The sequence below is a fragment of the Phyllobates terribilis genome, unplaced genomic scaffold (genome assembly GCF_046119375.1).
Source record: "Phyllobates terribilis strain yellow unplaced genomic scaffold, ASM4611937v1 Scaffold_2__4_contigs__length_985480577, whole genome shotgun sequence".
NCBI lineage: Eukaryota > Metazoa > Chordata > Amphibia > Anura > Dendrobatidae > Phyllobates > Phyllobates terribilis.
The window spans coordinates 330,971,793-330,994,088 of record NW_027362762.1 but is presented as its reverse complement, the minus strand read 5'-3'; the positions used below and the strand labels follow the sequence as shown (position 1 = coordinate 330,994,088).

Sequence of the window (22,296 nt, the reverse complement as noted above, 5' to 3'; positions counted from 1 at the left end):
GTCTGACATGGGACTGCCTGATGACGCTGCTTGAGAGAATGCAAAGTGTGTGTAAAGCGACCATTGCAGAAAAAAAATGAGGAAGGGGGGGATACATTGAGGAATCTAAGCCTTAAACAGGGCTGTGGAGTCGGTAAGCCAAACCTCCCGACTCCTCAATGTCCATGACTCCGACTCCCTCATACATGGCTCATGTTTAAGTGATAAATTTACTGTAGCACAGATTCATCTCCGCTAAAAGTCTAGACCCTTAGATCAGGAATAGGACAGACATTTATAGGACATTTCATAACATTCCCAAATTCCTATAAAAAAAATATTCCCCACAAACTGCATTGAACTACTGTACCCAATTTATTATATATTTTAGGAGTCGGCGTCGGTCCATTTTATACCAACTCCACCAAAATGGGCTCCGACTCCACAGCCCTGGCTTTAAATGGGTTGTCCAGTCTCCTGATAAAGGTTTCCAGTCTATATAATAATTGCAGACTTCTGAAATCTTGCAGCGTGAGCACCGCAAATGGTCAGGATTCTCCAATATTCCCAGGGAGAGTGGCTGGCCACATGACTGCAAGAATGCACTTTGCGTACTTGCAGCCACATGCAGACTAGACATGCTTGGCCTCAATCAATACAAATTAATTGAGCGAGGCTTAGCAAGTCTAGTCTGAATGTAGCCAGAAGTAAGCAAATCGCATACTTGCAGTCATGATACCGCCCGATCTTGCCTCCAACAACACAAAATCCTGACAGCAAGTGGTGCGTGCACCGCTGAGTGCTCACAATCAGGATTTGCTTTCAAAAATTTCTGCAGCGTTCCTGCAAGGTTCTGCACTTCTTGGCAGCAAAACACTGTGGAAAATCTGCAGCGTTTTCAAGCGTTTTTTCCAATGCGTTGTATAGGGAAAACGCACAAAGAATGGACATGCTGCTTCTTTTAATGCACAAGAGATTCTGTAAGGAAAATACCTAATTATGTGCACAGATCTTGCAAAATTTCAAAGAAAATGCTGGGATAAGGTTTGCAATGCGTTTTTGGGGCCAAATACGTGCCGATTTACCGCATAAAAACGTACCGTGTGAACATAGCCTTAAGGTTACGAAGCCTGCAGTCACAGAGAGTGCAGACGTTTATTAGAAGACTTTCCAACATGGCTGTGGAGTCAGAGTTGTGGAGTCGTAATCCGTATAAAATGGACCAACTCCAAAAATCTATAATAAATTGGGTAAAGTAATTCAATGCAGTTTGTGGGGAATATTTTTTCATAAGAATTTGGGAAAGTTATGAAATGTCCTATAAATGTCTGTCCTATTCCTGATCTAAGGGTCTAGACTTTTAGCTGAGATGAATCTGTACAGTAAATTTATCACTTAAACATGAGCCATGTATGAGGGAGTCGGAGTTGGTGTCATGGACATTGAGGAGTCGGAGGTTTGGCTTACCGACTCCACAGCCCTGCTGGCCAACCTCTATCACATTTTGGTTAGTCTCACACGTGATTCTTTACTCCTTGTTTCCATATGTGTTCCTTTGTAGTTTTGCTGCATTCAGTCTGAATCTACAGCGTGTCCCTAAAGTCTGGACACACAGGCAAACATACATATTTTCAAGAAATGTAATTTATTATCAGTTTATGCAATCAGAATATTAAATAACTTCTTCAATATGATTTCCATCATTTGCGATGTAAAGGTTGATGCGCTTTGCAAAATTCTATTATATTTAAGTAAATTAACTGAAATTATAGTTAATGAGAATTCCTTTGTGTCCAGACTTTTGGGACACCTGTACAATGTGCACATTCCAATAAGAAGAAAAATCACTGTATGAACAGCTGTGCCCAAACTTAGAACTGGTTCTGTAGGATTACACATCTCCAACATTGCCCAGACTTAGTATATGTTGGGCGACTATAAACGGTCTCTTCCTCCTCACTTCTTCATACACACATTTAAGATAAACAGTTTATTCATCCAATCGTTTATCATTACGTTAGTCTAAAAGTTACCTATGAGTTGTAGACACGTCCTTCATAATATTTATTCCTAGGTATCTACTTTGGCTCTTCAATGTGAACCAAAGATCCTCCAGAGCAAAAAGATACTTGAAAACCAATTTCCACTCTGTTCAAGAGTTGACAATCCTGAACAGAGGACCCCTCTTCCCTCATTAAAGGAGTATTCATGCCGGGGAGATAAAACATTTTTGTACTGTCCCTGCGCTCAAACTATAAGGCCATGTGCCCACATAGCGTTTTTTGTAGCTTTTTTTGCTGCATTTTTACGCCCCCTGTTCTCTGCAGAGAAACAGCTATTATCAGAAGTCTGAATGATAGTAACAGCATGCACTAAATGACATCACCGCAGGTCCTGCCAGTATACCATGGGACGCCGAAGAGAGAGGACGCCGCCGGGAGCAGACCGGAGAGGTGAGTATACAGGTTTTGTTTTTAACTTTTTTATTTCTTTTTTTCACCGCGTTGTAGTCTCCTCTTCATCCTGGGTGCCACACGCACCGCGATTACGCTGCAAATTCGTAACCATTGAATTTAATTGAAGCGCAGCAAATCCACATATACCTGCGGGTTTGCTGTGTTTCAATGTTCCTCAATGGCCGCGAATTTGCAGCGTAATCGCGGTAGAAATGGTCATGCTGCGTTTTGCAACACAATGCGAATACGGCGAGCTAATTAGCACATCATGGGCACAGCACATCCGATTTCACATTGCTATGCATGGCAGACAGTTTTACAAGCGTTTTTGCGGCAGTAAAAATGCCGCAAAAATGCTACATGGGCACATGGCCTAATGCTGTGTGAGGTGTGGGGCTTGGCGGGTGCGTGGCCTGCCCCTTCCCGGCTTCTAATAGAAGCCAGCCCCCTGATAAGGTCTCTTTCACTGCAGGAAGCAGGCAACACCCATTCACCTGGACTGCAGACAGAGAGACATTATCAGGGGGCTGGCATGACAGGAGCTGCTCCTCACCCCTCTTTCTGGGACATTACAGCAGTGTGCAGCTGCATGCTGTTACTATCATCCAGACTTCTGATAATAGCTGTTTCTCTGCAGAGAACAGGGGGAGTAATGTGCATTAGTTTCAAAATCTGCCAGCATTTCGGTAAAACCCAATAATGTGACACTCATGGTGGAGCAAAAGAAATGTAAGAGACAGGTAAAAACAGTGTACCTGCACTATGCTGAAAGCGATGGAGTAAAATTCTCCCTCTTCTTCATTCATTCCATATCTGAAGTGCCAGCATGGGTCTCCGTACACAGGCCACGGCCATAGAGTCTACAGAAAATATTCTGCCAATCCAGCACGGGGGCTATTTTTAACTCATGAGGGATTAGCAGGATTTCAGGTCCATAGAGTGCCATCTTTTACTTTATTATCACCTCCCAAAACAGGAGCCGGAGCAGCTGTACTGCATTTAGAGGGCAATAATGTACTTATGTTTGATGCTGCGCAGGAGGAGGACAGGAGGATGGTGTCCCATTGTGATCCCCAGCGCACCACTACTGCGAGACAAGTCACAAAAAATAAAATAAATAATACAACTGGGACCCTTTTTTTGCACTTAGACTGTCACAGTCGCTCTACCCTAGAGATCGCCACGTGACCCCACTCACCTACATTATGCTAGCAGCATCACATAGCGATCATTGGTGGCCTAAGAGTTTCTACCATGGGCTTTTTTTGCATATTAAAGGCCCTGTCTATGCACCCCAATAGGAAGAGATAAACAGCAAACGCGAAGGCAGCTTCTGGAAAGCAAATTGAGTTTTTTTTCTTTTTACTTGGTGATGTATCTTACTGCCCGACTTAGTCCGGTTTACTTAAGGTCAGCACATAGCCTTCACCATGAGTAAGCCGTCTGATAAAAGCACAGAGCTGGAGACAGATAACATTGTACCCCGACCAAACACGAAAGTAGGGGCTGGAGTTGTAGAAAGTAACCAGCTTATTTTTCTATTGAAACTAAAAGACCCTCATATACATTAGATAACTCAATAATTTAGGTGGAAGCAGGCACCACCAAAATAGTAGGGAGCGTTCACTGCATAGTAAAGAACCATAGCAATAAGGAGGGGGAAAACTGCGCTTGGAAAGGCACAGCGCAACGTGCAATAGTTTTATTCAGTAAAACCAAAAATCACCACATAAATTAACAACCTATTAAAAACATGTACAAAACCAAAATGTGCCACAATGAGAATAACAGTCTAAACTCAAATAATGGGTCTCCCTAACAGGAGAGATCAGTATATATTCAAGGCCAACATGTGACCAACAAATGCAGAAAACTACATAAGAAAATACATGTTTAAAAACAATAATGGAAAATAAAATATCAAAATATCAAATATGACATGAACAATATCAGTAATAAGAAAAACGTGAACTAACATATTGGATAAATACCAGTCCAGGGGAGAGGATAAGGGAGTTAAAGGGGTTGTCCAGTACTTTATATTACCCCCCCCCAATGTACCCCCCCGTAGCCTCCTAAGGATTTTTGTAATTACCTTAAGTTACAGATAATGCCTGTGAGCGGCGCTATCACTGGCCGCTCACAGACATCACGTGACCCCCGGCTGTAGCAGACTCAGACATCGGCAGTCGTCACGACAAGTGCTGGCAGCAGCCGGGGGTCTCTGTCTTCTGCGTTCCATGGTGGATGCCAGGCTGGGGGGGGGGGGGGGGAGTAATATAAAGTACTGGACAACTTCTTTAATTGATCAGAAAGATTTCCCAGAGTTTCCCAAGTAATAGAGAGAAAGGAAAGGGTAGGGTAGATGTGCTCACCTTATGGGGATGTGTGAGACAACCCCTAGAAATGCATGAATTACAGCTGCTGCAGCTTCTAAAGGAAATATATACAAATGTGCCAAGGGCGATGGAAGTATCCTGCGCTGCTGATTAAATGACAAGCCACAATGAGATGAAGAAATGCTGGTTTAATGTCAACGCGCTTCAGAGTCACTCCAACTATTTCAGGACAACCATAAATTTAAAAAATGTATTTGTGATGTTCTGAAGAAGGCGTCTGAGTAACTGTGAAACGCGCTGACATTAAACCAGCATTTCTTCATCTCATCGTGGCTTGTTATTTAATCAGCAGCGCAGGATACTTACGTCGCCCTCTTGGCACATTTGTACAAGAAAAATTTCCTGTGAGGCACAAGGAAATCCCCACACGTGTCACCAAAATTCAGCTTCCCCAGGGAGTCCATCAAATATCACACGAGCAATACCAATAATAAGAAAAATGTGAGTTAAAATATTGGATAAATACCAGTAAAGGGGAAGGGAAAAGGGAGTTAAATGATAAGAAAAAATTTTTGTGAGGGACAAAGAAGTCCTTATGCGAATCGCCAAAATTCGGCTTCCTCAGGGAGTGAAGGTTTTTAACTGGTGTTAATTTGTCTGTATCGGTCTGGGTTTTTTTTGCATTACTGAATAAAAATATTACATTGTAGGATGTGCCTGTCCAAGAATAGTTTTCCTCTTTCTTATTGCACACATTAGATAACTGTCATGGGAGTTAAGATGCATAGCCACAAAGAGGAATTCCCATCATTTTGTCACTGGTGTGGACCGCAAACACAAATGCACAGAACATTGAATTGAAGGCTCTATTAAAGCAGTTTTCTACTTTTAGAAGATTCAACACCAAACATTTACGGACATGTACAATTAAAAAAAAATGATACAGTATTCACCCTGGGTCTAGCTCGAGTTCTCCTCCGCTGCTCCAGTCTTTGTTTTGACTGAAGCGGTGATGTCATGTTAACAGCTCACATCACTGCTGCAGCCAATCACTGAGTTCATGGACTCTTGCTGTCTATCTCGGTCACCTCACTACCTCAAATGCCAGCAAACTATGTCTACAGGCCACTGACCACAGTGATTGGCTGCAGTGGTGATGGTGAGTACTGTCCGATTTTGCCATTTTACATAACAAGCAATGTTTGGTAATCACTCTTCTGAAAGTGGAAAACCTCTTTTAAAGGGGTTGTCCACTACTCGGACAACCCCTTCTCAATCACTACGCTCCCCTTTGTAAAATAACAGCTGTACTCCCCCCTCCGGTGAGGGAGCCATTGCAGCGGTGTCCGCACTAGGTCTCCTGGGCTTGCAAGACAGTGCTATGCCACGTCAACACTATTTCTGTGCCTTGTTAGTCAAGAGCACGGCTAATAAAAGAATTTAGAAAACACAGACCCTCTAACCAATTAAATGAAGTATTTCACCTTTATTGCTATATGGAGGAAAGCTATCAGAATTCCCCACCATGGTACTTGTGGGTGGGATGTTAGTACAGAACACTGGAGGGTGCGCCATGACATGTAGAGACAACCCCCCGTATTACATTACCATATTTATAATAAAAATCCTTGTATGATTCCTTAGTGATCTAGCAGGGATAAGGATAGAAATGATGCCCAATATAATCCGAGGCTGACAAGCGAGAAGTGTGGACCGCGGCTTACGGGCAGCCAGGAATTTCTTTCATATGTTTTTTTTAATTAGTCTTAATAGTAAATTTAATATTTAACAAAGGAAGTTTTCATTATTCTTGTTTTAGTGGAAAAATATAGGGACATGTCATAAACCTGACGTCGATCAGCATATTACAGCAATTTACTGGTTCAAAGAATGGCCATGTGGCAATGTCAGAAGAGCCATGTGCAGTCATGGGGAACATTTCCATCAGCTACCAACAGGATGTCTGCCAGGATGTTTCTTTCAGCAAACCACGGTGAAGGAAATTTATTTTCCAGCAGCAAAGACCAACAAAGCTACACGCTTAAAATATGTCAGATGCTTATACTGAGGAGACGAGTACTTTAAGTAGTTAAAAGCGTTGCGCAGTCTTTTGCTTTCACTAAGTGACTGCATACTTCTGAATCCTCAAAGCGTGCACACAGCACGCTGTCAGGATTCTCCGGTGTCTCCGAGCGGGCAGCTATTTGCGTACTTCCAGCTACATTCTGACTAGATGTGCTCCGTTTCGCTCAATTCCCTTGTATGGCGCAATCCTGCTCACGTGTAATTGGAATATGCAAATCGCATACTTGCGATCACATGACCGTGCACTCTCACCAGAGAATCCAGACAGTGTGTGGTGTGCACGATACGAGAATTCAAAAGTCTGCAGGCACAGAAGAGTGACTGCAGACTTTTAGCAGAAGACCGGACAACGCCTTTAAAGGCAACCTGTCGAACCATAACCTGCATGAATCAGACACTGGCTGCACCATTACAGCCAGGTAAGTTTTACTCTGAAACACTTCGGCATTTCCGAGAATACATACTTTGGAAAACCAAAACAAGGACTGCGTTTGTCTAGGATGACTAGTCTGAGATAGGAAACCAGTGGTTTCTCCTCACCCAATGCCGTGGACTTCTAAAGACCTACTGCGTGTAGAACTACATGTGTGCATAGGGAGCAACCAGTCAGTCACTCAGTCAAGTATATCCAGACAGGGAAAAGCCAAAATAATAGGTTCAATAAAACCCACAATATTACCTGTAAATCTGTCTTCAGCCATTTTGAGTCAAATCTTGATTGTGCAACCAGGGTGAACTTTTCTGAAGACATCTTGGTTATAGTACACTGCCTAGGATTTAATAGAGAGAATTAGAAAAAGCACTTTGATATATTGATAATGAGTGAAAGAAATTCATTTTTACCAGTCCTGTAAAATCCCTCTTTAAATGCCCCAAATACCAGTTTTTGCTCAGGATGTGGTTCTGCTAGTCTCCTCTCCTACTGCCCAAGTGATTCTTCGATAACACTGGTAATTTAACAAAGCATACAAATATACATACACTGACCTAAAGTGCATTCACACCTGACAACCGAGGGTATTAAACCATCACTGATCAGTAACTTGTATGCTGATCGGCGGTTGATTAATCGCCCGTTTACACAAGCAGACCGTACTCCCAAGGTGCCATTGTTCTCGGCAACGAGGATCCTGTTTACATAGGACGATGAGCTGCGGAGAACAATGATATTTCGTGTAGCATGACGATAAACTATTTTCCAATCCAGGAAAGCAAATTAAAACTATTTTTATTGTGCCTGCATGAAAATAGTAACAAAAGCAGACTAAAATATTTGGCGCGTTGTGAATCAAACTGGCCTATCACCACAGACTCTAAAGGGAACCAACAAGACTGAGGGCCCGATAGATTAAGACTGGTATTTTGCCTGCCAGTCTTAATGAAGGCATCGCTGGAGTAAAATGCACGCCTCTTATTGAATTAGGCCCATCTTACAAGTGACTGGAGTACGTTTCTGGAGTAAATTTTGAAGAATTTTCCAGGTGGGCTTTGCAATGCTCCAACCAGCACTACCTCCTCTGCCTATTGTGCCAGGGCTGGCAGAGACGGTCGTAAAAACAAGTCGCTAAAGTTTTCTGTAAGGGTATGTGCAGACGATCCGGAGCCGCTGTGGGTTTGAAGCTGCATGTTTATGCAGTGTCAAACCCGCAGCAGCCAGACGTTACAGCATAACCTAAACTCTATGAGGAAAGTCTGCAGATGAAAGAAAAAAATGGCGCCACTCATTTGCGTAAGCTGAAGCCGCTCGGCTATTCCAGAGCATCGAGCCACAGCCAGCTCCGGACAGGGAGCATATACCCTAACTTCAAGTTATGCAAGCATTTTATGACATTTCAAGGTGTTTACCCAAAAACTCTGGTGAAAAGATCATCATGAATCGGGCCCCAAGTCTATAAAAGTCTATAAGTTATGTAATCTTTTGGGTGCATTTTCATCTATTCTAACATGTCCCAGACCTGCCAGACAAGGCTGATGAGAAGTCAGAAGGATCATCTTGTTTGGAAGCCTAAGGTTTTGCATAAATTTCAGCCCTGACAAGTAGAGATCTACAAAACCTAAAAATAATAATAGTGCAGAATTTGTGTATGCAACTTATGTCTAAGCCTACTTTACAGAATCAAAGTTTAAAGGGATTCTGTCAGCATGATTTCACTCCCAAACCCCCAACTATTTATATGTGCATGTGGCTCTTTCAAAGACAAGTCTAGCAATACCTTTACATGGCCAGTCCGTTCCTCCTATTCTGAAAAATCAGGGTTTGAATGGCTATGCACATGAGGCTGTAGATTAGAAGCCTCTGTCACTCCAGCTCTATTCCCTGCCCAGCATCTCCTCTAGCTTCGTTGATGGCTCCTTTGTCTGAAGCCACAGAAGAATAGAGGCTGTCAAAGAAGAGAAGAGAAGGCGATACTGGGCAGGGAATAGAACTGGAGTGACAGAGGCTTCAAATCTACCATGGCCATTTGTATATCAATTCAAACGCTGATATCTCAGTAATGGAAGCATGGACTGGGCATGTAAAAGGTATTACTGGACTTGTCTTTGAAAGATCCACATGGACATATAAATAGCTGGGGGGTTGGGCGTGAAATCCTGCTGACAGGTACCCTTTAACAGACCGTCCACAATCCAGATGCATGTAAAAGTCCAAGTCTGAAAGTGCCCATTGTGTGCAGGAGAATATAATTAAAAAAAAAAAAATGGAACAAAAAACACTCCTACAAATGTGACAGAGGGTAACATATAGTCACTGGTTGAACAGGAAGAAAAATTCCTGCATCACCCAAGGAATATTAGGGTCTGTACAGAAGAAGAGATGCCAATGACCAAGTTATCTTTCTATACAAGCTGAATGAAGAAGGAAAGATGACACCGGGATAGCGGGGAAGCTGGAGACAAGCGCACATACAGTGACTGCAGACTTTTGCTCTGAGCTAGGACAGAGTAGCAGATTTAATCAGTCTATGTATAAAGTCTGAAGATGCCCTGAATTGACCACAGTGGCTCATCTTTAGGTCAAGGTGTCTAACTTACCATCCTCTATTGGGTTATTTTTTGCACCAAAGTCAGCAGTTCTTGCAGGACTTAAATACAAGGCAAACCACAAGATGTTCCCGTCCTATGAAGGAGAGTATACGATGTAAGCACAGTCTCATGCACCTATAGCCCAGCACGGCCAGATAACATGGAAGCAATTGTAGAGCTTTTCTAGCTTCTGTCGATTACAAGCCAGCTCCTCAGACCGATGCAGCAAAACGCAGCAACTAATTATTCATTTACTTCATTACAAATAGTCTACACCTGCATTAGCCATCCGTCCAGCAGACAGAAGCGTTCATACAGCGTGGAATTAGGACGGCGTACATTAAGAGATCTCGTTTGTAAGCAGATTATCTCCACAACCAGAGCCATGAATAAAACGGACTCTCTCCTTTGCCATAGTCTTCTGAAGGTATTACGAAAAATATATCCTTATTCCTATAGCGCCCATGTATTCCACAGCACTTTAAAATTCAGAGGGTAAATGTGCGGCAGCAGGCCACTCAGTGATATTAGCCCACACAAGTCAAGACCCCCGGCACATCTAGGAATGCCCCAAGAGGTTCCATACAAAATGAAGCCATAGCTTTGTCAGGGGTATACAATAGAGTGAGCAACAAAACACACCCCGAATTGTAGTCTCTTATGGGTTTTGGCATCAGACAAAATCAAGTTTGCTGGTTTTCCTTCCCACAAACATTTCATACCTTCCAAGGGTCTGTGAACATGACTTCTTTAAGACGCTGGCGGAACTACTGAAGTTTTCCTAGGCTAAACCAGTTCAGGAAAAAGCTGGCGGGGTCGTCTTCTGCAGCAGCTACGCCAGCATCTTTTTACTATAATTTTAACTAAAACTTGGGAGCGGCTTCCTAGTAGGAGTCACCCAAAGAATGAACATGCTGCTTCTCTCAACCGCTTCACAGTTAAAGAAGTAAAAAATGAAGTAACACATGCACTGCAATGTCATTTATACATTACGTTCATTTTCTGAGGTTCTTTTGCATCGCTTTTTCAGGCGGAAAGATGTGTGTACAAACCCTAAGGGTCTTTCAGATGAGGCCGCTCTGAAACCCGCCTGAAAAAGCGCTAAAAGCTCAAAAGAATGAACATATACATTTCTACCTAAAAGCTACTTGCTGTTTATACATTCAGTCTTATGAGAGTCTTTTACCGCATAAGGTTTCCAAAGACGCCAAGCCGTTAATAAAAGTGAGAGGACCATTCTTTTCCCGCTCAGAAGACGCTTTGCACCTTACAATACAAGTAAAGCACAATAGACACTTAGCGTCTTTTAGGGCATTTTGCCAGTGTTTTGTTTCAAAGATCTTTCGCGGTTTCTTTATTGTCAAATAGAGTGAAAAAAAAATGAAAAAAAGTAAAAAAAAAAACATTTAAAAGCAGTACAAAAACAAGAGAAAAGCGCAAAAAAAAAATGACTAGAGGTCACACAAATTGAAAATGCACATAGGAAACTACCCCAAAAAATGCTGGAATTTCAAAAAAAAACAAAAAAAAACAGACACTTCAGGTTTAGAAAACGCCAGAGAAAAGCAGCATTTCCTGAGGGGTCATTGTCAGAGAAAAATTAAAATCCATAAGACATCTCCAGAAGGGAGAAGAGCTGCAAATTCAAACTCCTTGTGACGCAGGACCCCACACTGAAGATATGGGGCAGAGGAAACTAGTTCTACCTAGGGAAAGAAAAGCTAATTTAAACACCCCTTGAAGAAGATACCTCCTGTGGTGACCAGTTGGTTACAGCAGGGAAATATGCTGGGATAAAGTCAGAAAGTCTGAGATATGCATGTTCAAGTGGCAGAGAAGTGGAACAGCCAACACCTTTAGAAGCAACTTGTTCTCTGCAGGGGAAACTGGACATCTGCAGCTAGACGAATCGGCGCCAGTAGTCAGATACAAACCCCAATTTTTCTACCAATCCAATATTTATGAGATATACATTTTTAGGTGTTGTGGCAAAGGGACGAAAGGGACATTCACTCACATCGGCATAGGGCCACTATTACTCTTCCAACTTAAAGCCCCACTCCAGCGTTTTGGTTTTTTTCTCAGCGCTAGAGTGGTGCTTTAAGTGTAAGGGCCTTGCCCCCGATCATATACTCACCCTCCAGCGTCTTCCCCAGTTTTCAGCACTGCTCCAGTCGCACGAGCTATGTTGTTAGTGCGGCTTTTGACTGGCCGGAAGTCAGAAGATATGTTACAAGTTCTCAATGCACGTCTATGAGAGCCAGAATTAGGCAGAACAAGGCTCTCATAGACTTATATTGAAAAGTGACCTCTGCATAACTCCATGAAACAATGGAGCTGAGAGCAGTATTCACAGGAGACCGACAGGAGCAACGCTGCAAACGGATAAAGGAGGCGGAAGGAGAGTATGAGACAAGGGACTAATATTTAAAGCACCACTCCAGCAGTGCAATAAAAAAAACATGCTGGAGTGGTGCTTTAACAACGATAGATTATGCAAACCAAGTCATATATGGACTCTTTGCAAAGGTAAAAATCACAATAAAAAATATGACGACAAGATCTCCCGCCCAGAACCTTCAGGGGCGAAGATATCCTGTAAGTTGGGGACCTCATACAATTTTAACAGACCCAGCACATGCCACAATCTGCCCTCACATGAGCTTATCAAGGGGAGGTGTGATGCCGTAACTTTGAGCTAATAAAAAGCCGTATTTGGGTCTGGGTCAATGGTCAATACTTGGAAGGCATAGTTTGCAGTAGGTTCTGCCCGTTTTCCAATTTGAGCGCCTCCCTCCTCTAAGCTCAGCCATTTCTGTGACTAGGTTTAATAAGTTTCTTTCATTATTCCTTTTTATTCTATGTAATATATATCCTATTGTGTTATTCCAATTCTGCATCATCTTCTATATATTTTTTTTTTTTTTTATAAACACAGCCTCTGTTTCTGGATTAAATATCAAATGTAATAGCCCTGTTCCTCTTACTCTGTAAACTGCACCCTTGAAGCCATACTCTACCTGCAACGGGTGTCCAATTGGACCTGTATGAACGATTGGTGGAGGCAGCTAGTTCTTTTGGTTATTGTGGAGCTGGTAGTGACCGTACGGGGGGGGGGGGTATGTACAGTGGAGGAAATAATTATTTGATCCCTTGCTGTTTTTGTAAGTTTGCCCACTGACAAAGACATGAACAGTCTAAAATTTTAAGGGTGTTAATTTTAACATTGGGAGATAGACTATCCAAAAACAAATCAAGAAATTCACATTGTATAAATTAGATATTTCTCACAGCAAAATGCAAAAAAAATTAAGTATTTGATCCGCTACAAACCATTATGACTTCCGGCACCTACAGACCAGTTAGATGCTGCTAATCAACTCGTTACCTGCATTAAAGACAGCTGTCTTACATAGCCACCTGTATAAAAGACTCCTGTCCACAGACTCAATTAATCAGTCAGACTCTAACCTCTACAATATGGGCAAGACCAAAAAGCTTTCTAAGGATGTCAGGGACAAGATCATAGACCTGCACAAAGCTGGAATGGGCTACAAAACCATAAGTAAAATGTTGGGTGAGAAGGAGACAACTGTTGGTGCAATAGTAAGAAAATGGAAGAAATACAAAATGACTGTCAATCGACATCGATCTGGGGCACCATGCAAAATCTCACCTCGTGGGGTATCCTTGATCATGAGGAAGGTGAGAGATCAGCCTAAAACTACACAGGGGGAACTTGTTAATGATCTCAAGGCAGCTGGGACCACAGTCACCAAGAAAACCATTGGTAACACATTACACCTTAAAGGTTTAAAATCCTGCAGTGCCCGCAAGGTCCCCCTGCTCAAGAAGGCACATGTGCAGGCCAGTCTGAAGTTTGCCAATGAACACCTGGATGATTCTGTGAGCTACTGGGAGAAGGTGCTGTGGTAGGATGAGACAAAAATTTAGCTCTTTGGCATTAACTCAACTCGCCGTGTTTGGAGGAAGAAGGACGAGTACAACCCTAAGAACATCGTCCCAACCGTGAAGCATGGTGGGGGAAACATTATACTTTGGGGGTGCTTTTCTGCAAAGGGGACATGACGACTGCACAGTACTGAAGAGAAGAGGGATGGAGTCATGTATCACAAGATTTTGGCCAACCTCCTCCTTCCCTAAGTAAGAGCATTGAAGATGAGTTGCGGCTGGGTCTTCCAGCAAGACAATGACACAAAACATACAGCCAAGGTAACAAAGGAGTGGCTCAAAAAGAAGCACAGTAAGGTCATGGAGTGGCCTAGCCAGTCTCCAGACCTCAATCCCATAGAAAACTTATGGAGGGAGTTGAAGCTCCGAGTTGCCAAGCGACAGCATCAAAATCTTAATGATTTAGAGATGATCTGCAAAGAGGAGTGACCAAAATTCTTCCTGACATGTGCGCAACCCTTATCATCCACTACAAAAAAAGTCTGACTGCTGTGCTTGCCAACAAGGGTTTTGCCACCAAGTATAAGTGCTGTTTGCCAGAATGATCAAGTACTCATTTCTCACTGCAAAATGCAAATAAATGTATCTAATTTACACAATGTGATTTTCTTGATTTTTTTTTGGATATTCTATCTCTCAATGTTAAAATTAACCTACCCTACTAACTATAGACTGTTCATGTCTTTGTCAGCGGGCAAACTTACAAAAGCAGCAAGGGATCAAATAATTATTTCCTCCACTGTACATTTCATGCGTTGGAATCTGAGGTGTATATACCATACGCTCACTGTTAAGTTTCCCAATAACTGTCCTAGCAGTGGAAGCAGCTGCGGCCTCGTCCATCACTAGATAGCCAATTGCGTAATTGTCCTGACGATTGGAGGCACTGGAGTTGCGTTCCCCTGACAAGTGGTAACAGCGGTGGAAGTAGAGTAACCACCTCCACCAGCTGCATATCCTTGACCTTCCTCTTGGAAAACTTGGAAGGTTTATTTCCCTGAAAAAAAGAATGTTGTGTGCGTATCCCCCTGAGAGGAATGACAAAACTTGTAAGAGTAACATTAAGGAGTTTTAGGTAACCTAATTTTTACAGTTGTGTATAAATGTATAATTTACTTGTTTATTACTCTATTTTGGGATTAATCTGCCAATTTAGATCCTAAGGATTAGACCGGTCTGCTTTTCTTCTTGCATTGGAGATTACATGCTATACATCCGTTATATGCTGGTATGTATCCAGTGTAGGAGTCATCATCACATACATGTGGCAGTTTTAGTGCCTTTTCTCCACAGTGAATGCACAGTCCTAACAATGGGAGAGCGTGAAGTTTTGCAATAATGGAATCTGTGCTCAGAGCAGTTATACAGCATAAGGCCACGGCTCCATTATCAGTATTTTTTCTCAGGAGTGGGTGATAAATGCAGAATTGGTGACTTGCTTCTATTATACCTTTTCTCTGATTGTTCCTCACCTGGTTTTGGTTCCCACTGCTGAGAAAAAATACTGACCGAATACTGACCAAATACTGATAGTGGGGCAGTGGCCTCCGGCTGCAGTCTGACAGACGTGGATTCCACAGAATCGGGTGGATTCTCAGTAGAATATAAGTCCGCAAGGGCTGTGATCTCTCCCCTCTGTACCAGTCTGTTCACTGTAATTTATATCTGTATTTTGTATGTAACCCCTTCTCATGTACAGCACCATGGAACAAATGGTGCTCTAAAGATATCATAATTAATAATGATAATTTATTACTAATGATTATTGGAGTGGCATCAGATTTCATGTGAAATCAAAGAATGGTGCGATTTTTTCACAGATAGATTCTGTCAGTGAAAAAAATCGTGCATCAGCGCTGCCCTGCTGAATAACATTGGTCCGAGTGCTATCCGATCAAAAATATAAAATACATCAGATAGCACTCGTCTGACGTATACACAGTTGTGATAGAGCCCAGAGTGCGTAGAAAGAAAACCTAGGGGCTGATGTGCGCAGCGCTGCATGATGTGGGTGTCCTTAACGAGAGAAGAGACAGAGGATAGCGAGATCCTAGAGGAGAGGAAGAGAGAGAAGTGACCGAAAAAACAGAGTGATTGATCAGAGACAGGTCCTGGGTCAGGAAATCCAGCAGTATGGCCCAGAGTTTATAACCCACAGAGGTAACGAGCCTAAACGGCACAGAGTACGCACAATGAAGAGAATGCCCCGGGCGGGAGTTCCAGAGCGTCAAAGAAGATAAGTCCCGGCCATATTGGCAACATAGTACCCAAGAAGGGAGAGAAGATGCGGAACCGCAGGTTTAGAATAGGACTCTTGCTAACTGGACTGTAGCACTGAGCTGGGCTGTGGTGAAGTAGAACAGAACGTTGGAGGTAGAGGACACACGAGAAAAAGGGGATGGAATTGAAACTGTATGTGGAAAATACTCCATATTGTAAGGGAAAGATTCATCAAATTGTGAAAATACATTTGAATGCTGGATGAGGCCACTTGTGTTCGTTCCACCCAATAGCAAATACAGTTCAGGTTTCCTGTGGGCCACAGTCCAGCAGGTCTAGGACCCACATGTAGCCATGACTCCCCCATGTTGTTAGCCACGGATGGCTGAAGCAGTTTACCTTCCCTTCTGGATTGAGAGACGTTGCAGCTGGTGGAGGGTTCTACACCCTCAATCAAGGAAGAACATTGTCCCCAAGGGACTGTGTGTGGCTGTCTCGCAGACAGGAGTGGAGAAAAGGACTGTGTCCCCATCCTAAGGACTGACAGAAGGTACAAGGACTGTTCCATTGTCGTTTGGGCTGATTGTAGAGAGACAGACTTTACTGTTCCAGGGCCAGATCTACCCGATGGACTAATACTGGTTTAACAAGGGTTGGTCAGTTGTGGTTCTGAGGTCCTAACCGAGTAGGACCAGGTTGGCAATACTCTACAAGACAAAGAGGACCCTGAACTGTTGTATATATGTGTTTTGTGGTGAAATGTTTGGTGTCTTTCAGATTCTGGATGGCCATCGTTAAAGGAGGGGGGAAATGTAAGGAGGTGGAGGTGTCGTTCACTCTCCCCCTAGAAGACACATATATTATAATGTTTGTGTGTTTATTTGTATTGTTAATGATGAAGCTGTATTCTTCCCAGCAAAAGGTAGCTGACAGGGGTCGTTAGAGTTAATGGTTGGGACTAGCCCAGAGAGGGAAGGGCAAGGCTGAATCGACAACAGTTTCCTGTCAGTAAGATAGAAAGGGCCCAGAGTGCTCAGAACGCAGAAAAAGGTCTGGTGTGCGCAGCGCTGCATGGTGTGGGTGTCCCCTAATGAGTGAGGAGACAGAGGATAGAGATATCCTAGTGGAGAAGAAGAGAGAGACGTGACTGACAGAACAGTGATCGATCAGAGACGGGTCCTGGGTCAGGACGCCACACAGTATTGCCCAAAGTTTGTAACTCACAGAGGTAACGGGCATAAATGGAACAAAGTACCCAAGACGGAGAGAAGATCCCAGGCGGGAGTTCCAGAGCCTCAGAGACAGAAGATAAGTACTGGCCATATACAACCCCTGGCAAAAATTATGGAATCACCAGGCTCGGAGGATGTTCATTCAGTTGTTTAATGTTGTTGAAAAAAAAACAGATCACAGACATTGCACAAAACTAAAGTAATTTCAAATGACAACTTTAGGGCTTTAAGAAACACTAAAAGAAATCAAGATTAAAAATGTGGTACTCAGTAAGGGTAATTTACTACCAAGCAGAGAGAAAAAATTATGGAACCACTCAATTCTGAGGAAAAAATTATGGAATCATGAAAAACAAACACAAAATAACACTCCAATACATCACTGTAGTTGTAGTTCCCTAGAGGGGAGAGAAGACGCAGAACCGCAGGGTGAGAATAGGACTCTTGCTAAGTGGACTGTAGCACTGAGCTGGGCTGTGGTGAAGTAGAATAGAACGTTGGAGGTAGATGACAAACGAGAAGAAAGGATGGAATTGAACCTGTATGTGGAAATGCTCCATATTGTAAAGGAAACATTCATCAAGTTGTGTGCCTGCTATCTACTGTATATGATTCCCCGCCCCCGAGGAATTATTGAGTAAAAAGTTTATTTTTGACTGGTGGTCTCCATCACTGAACTGTCAAACAGCTGGTTCTGGCCAACCAAAGTCCTCAATTACATGCAGTCTGCACGGGCATAGCGCCCCCACAGTACAAGTCCCCACACAATGCCAGGACCCCCACCTTCATGTAATGTGCTGGGGCGCAAGAGAGGAGTACCTCGCCCACGACTACCGCCCCTCGTTACAAATGTGCCCAAAAGCAAAGCTTGTTCCAAGTAACTGACAAAGCGAGAGATAGTACCAGAGTGGAAGCCATCTCACAAGGTGTTCATGTGTCCCCAAATGAAGAAAAGGGGGCCCAACACCAGTGTAAGATTATGGTGCAGTCACATGCCTGCAGTATGGATGCAAGTCCCGGCCTGACAACTGCGTAGAGATCTGTGCCCCCGTGAATGCCGATCACCAGACCTGCTGCCAAGTCAAGAATTTCTTCCACAAGACCGGGGTTCCCACTTATTTTCTGCATTGGGATCAGTTTTCTTGTGTCTCATCGGATGCAGTTTTCACATCTGTCGTCATCCGGCTTTTCTATTAGTTTCTATTGCAAAATCATGGAACCAAAAAAAAAACGCAGCATTTTTTGGATCCGGCTCCTTGAATCAGATACAGTGGATGAAAAATCAAATAGAAATCTACGGGTTCTACTTCCATCCCCCTTTCCCTCTGTCAGTTCAGGTCCTCAAGCCCCAAGTTGTACCAGGACAAAAAATATCACCTGTCACTCAATCATCTGAGACAGCCAATGTCTGACTGCCCGGAGACACGAGGACAACACAGAATATCTGGATTACTAAATAGTGGCACAGTGATGGGCAATACCACCATAAGGCTAAGTGCCCACGATGCAGAAATGCTGCAGATTTTTTCTGCTTCTCCTTGGCAGGAAAAACGCATGCGGATTTTACATGTATTTTTCCTGCCAGGTAGAAGCGTTTGTCAAGCGTCTTTGCATGCATTTCTGCATGCAGGTCATCAAGCGCTTTTCCAAGCAATTTTAGCAATTTTTAGTGTGACCAAGTAATAGTTAAAAAAAAAAAAAAAAAAAAAAAGAATAAGAATGGTAAAAAATAAAGATTATACTTACCTTCTGATGGCCCCCAGTATTTTCTCCGCTACGTTCGGTCTGACGTCAGCGGTCACATGACCTGTCACATGACTAAATGACGTCATGTCAGGTCCTTTCACACCACCGCGACCCATACAACAGACCGGACGCATCGCTGAGGAGACTGGGGGCCATCAGAAGGCAAGTATAATCTTTATTTTTTATTTTACATTTTTTTCACAGGTACAATGGTACCCGCCTCTGGAGGAGTGTCTCCTCTTCTCCAGACCCGGGTACCATCCGCACATTGAACCGTATGATATCCGCTTGTGCAAATGTGTTCATACAGATAATATGCGGTTCAATGCAAGTCAATTGCGGCAATTATGCTGCGTGTCCACAAAATTAATGGACATGCTGCATATTTTTCCGCAATTATAATCCGCAGCGGAAATTTCCGCAGCATGTACACAGCACATGCGGATTATCATTGGGGACCATGGGGCACGTATTACCAAGTGTTTAAGCTGCAGAAATTGCACGGCAAAAACGCTTGAAAAACGCATGGTGGGCACGCGGCCTAAGAGAACACTGGAGGGGCTGTCCCATGTCAGACTAGCCTTCGTCCTAGCTGTAGCTTGTTATATTAAAAAAAAATGTCCCTGGGTCGAGTACAATCTCTGGCGCTGCTCCAGTGCCCGGTATCGGCTGCTGCACTGGCGTCACATCTCCGCCCGTGTAGACTGCCCACCACACTGTCAGTGCTACAGACAGTAACAGAGACTGGGAGCAGCAGTGAAAACACAGCACTGGACCTGGGTAGGGTGAGTAGGGTGAATAAGCGGAGTTTGATTTTTCAGAAACTGCACCCAGGGAGCAAGATTATTATTGGAAGGGAACAGCCCTTTAAAATACACATCTGGTGATCGATAGGAGCACATCAAGATATGCAGAGAAAACACAATTCCTTTAAACGGGCATCCGGTAATCCAGAAATACCTGATCTTACTGTACACCAGACAGACAATCGATGAGTGACTTGTGTACAGTCTATGGGATGATAATACTGCGCCCATTATATATATCTATAGACACACACATACAAGGTGCTGGTATATATATATATATATATATATATATATATATATATATATATATATATATACACACACACACACACACACACACACACGGTGCTGGCATACACAGAGGGCGCAGTGATCACAGCCGGGCACATTTCCCTGCCTGCAGCCCGGACCTCATCCCAGTACTGAGCCTCAGGGAGCAATAACTAGCGATGATGCTCTTGGACCCGGATGTGACAGCTCAGGTCGCACTCACCTAATGAGAGCCCCGGCAACCGGCGAGGGGCACCAACCCCCAGCAGGTCACTCGCACAGCCTGCCACAGCAGGGACCCAGCTCACCCGTCAGGATCAAGCGGCCTCTGTAGGCAACACAGGAAGAACAAGACGCAGCCTGCAGCACATTAGCCAATCACACAGCAGAACACAATAACGCCAACGAATCAGGGCCGTGGATGGGCGGGACATCCTCCCGGAGCTGCAAAGGGGAGGGGTGTGGGAGGAGTGTAGACGTTACGCCAGCACCTGTCACGTGACATGTTGCCAGGCTTCTAGATGCGTATGCTGAGCGCGTAGTACACAGAGACACGCCGGGCGTGCTGAGGGCAAGAGGGCGGGGAGTGACGATCTCAGTGCAGTGGTCAGGTGTGCATGGTGGTGCTCTAGTCATGGAGATAATGCTGGTACACACGAGTGCTTGAAGTGTCCTCGCCTGTCACAGTGTGAGTTGGGGGACAACACAACCTAAATGGCCCAGTCACCTGGCTTTCCTTGCTACTGATCTGCATACAGTAGGATGGTTGACCAGACTGCTATAACCACTCTCTATGTGAAGGGGATTTCTATAATTAAAGGGAACCTATCAGAAGGATTTTGCTAAGTAAACTACAGGCAGTGTCATGTTGGGGCTGCTGCACTGATTAATATGATACCTGAGGTGAAGAAATCAGTCTTGTGGTTCTTGTGTAATCACTTGTGTTTGCAGTTTTCAGTTAATGATATGCCTGTGCTCCGGGGCGGGACTAAGCAGGGTCTTATCCTGGTGCTCTAGGCTAGGGTTCCCCAACTCTGGTCCTCAAGGAAATCCTGAAAACATGGCCTGTTGGTGAGCCTTATGTGAAGACCCGGGGTCTTCCGTGGTTGTAACGCTACACAGACAACACAGGGTGAGGGTGGAACAGGGTGGCAATACTTCATTGAACCACAAAGCAGACAATAAACACATAGAACAGTCCCAGCAAATACTTAAGATGGTACAACATTACACAGTCTCACCCTTCCTTCTCCGCCCGCCTGGGATAGAACAGCTGCGACTTTGGAGACTGCCAGGGCCGACTACCTCACCAGTGCCCCCCCCCCACCTCTGGTGGGCCCCCACATAGAGAAGGTCTTTCCGAGAGTTTCCGTGGGTTACAGGCGACCGGTGGGTCCCTCCTGGCAACCCCCAACAACATATCCATGGGGCCAGGTCACTTTTTCGTTCCACCCTGGTCTCCCTAAAATGTATCCATGTCTCTCTGATGGTCAATGGAGCAGATCCGAATCTTTCCAGTCAGGGCCGGTACCCTTAGACTAGAGTCATGTAGAATACAAATCTGTGTCTCTTTGGGTAATGCCATGCAATCCATCTACTTTCCTGAAGGATGTGTCTCATTCTCCTTGTAAAGTCTTTGAGATGCTCCTTGATTCTGCTTCTCAAGACAAACTGCTACAAGAACACATGTCCCTTCTGCTTCTCTGGGCTCAGCCCCCTGAATGGCAGAACTGCTCTCACCCTCCTCCCCCAAAGCTAAGTGTGCATTAATGGAGGTATCGTTCTCAGGTCACCTCATCACCTAGGTCTACATGTCCCTGTGGTGAAGGCTCCGCCGAATCTTCTTTCAACACTTACACAATGGACGATTTTTTGAACAATGGTTAGAGGCTACTAAGATACTAATGAGATTAGTGGAATGCTGGACACTACAAGTTAAATTAGTGTACATAAACTGACGAGCAAGCAGAACATTAATAAAACACAGCCAGCAATCTCTAATAAAACACAATAAAGTATTTCTCTTGGATTAACAAATCTAGTCGTCTGGCTAATTAAGATTTTATCACCACACCTTAGTATTGCACAGGTGATAATTCCATCACCTGCACAGGCAATAATTCCATCACCTGTGCAATACTATGGAAATCCTGAAAACATAGCC

General features: G+C 43.8%; 1 protein-coding gene across 3 annotated transcripts in view; it reads right to left on the bottom strand.

The window, feature by feature from the left end:
• The window catches only part of HERC2 (HECT and RLD domain containing E3 ubiquitin protein ligase 2), a 164,430-nt gene extending 143,911 nt beyond the window's left edge, over positions 1–20,519 (bottom strand). For all 3 annotated transcript variants that reach the window (XM_073664526.1, XM_073664527.1, XM_073664528.1), the window contains exons 1-2: positions 20,356–20,519; positions 7,539–7,629 (exon numbers count right to left, since the gene is read on the bottom strand). In XM_073664526.1, the coding sequence (XP_073520627.1) occupies positions 7,539–7,610 (72 nt within the window). In that variant the 5' untranslated portion in view covers positions 7,611–7,629; positions 20,356–20,519. The remainder of the gene's footprint in view (positions 1–7,538; positions 7,630–20,355) is intronic.
• Positions 20,520–22,296: the final 1,777 nt, after the last annotated feature.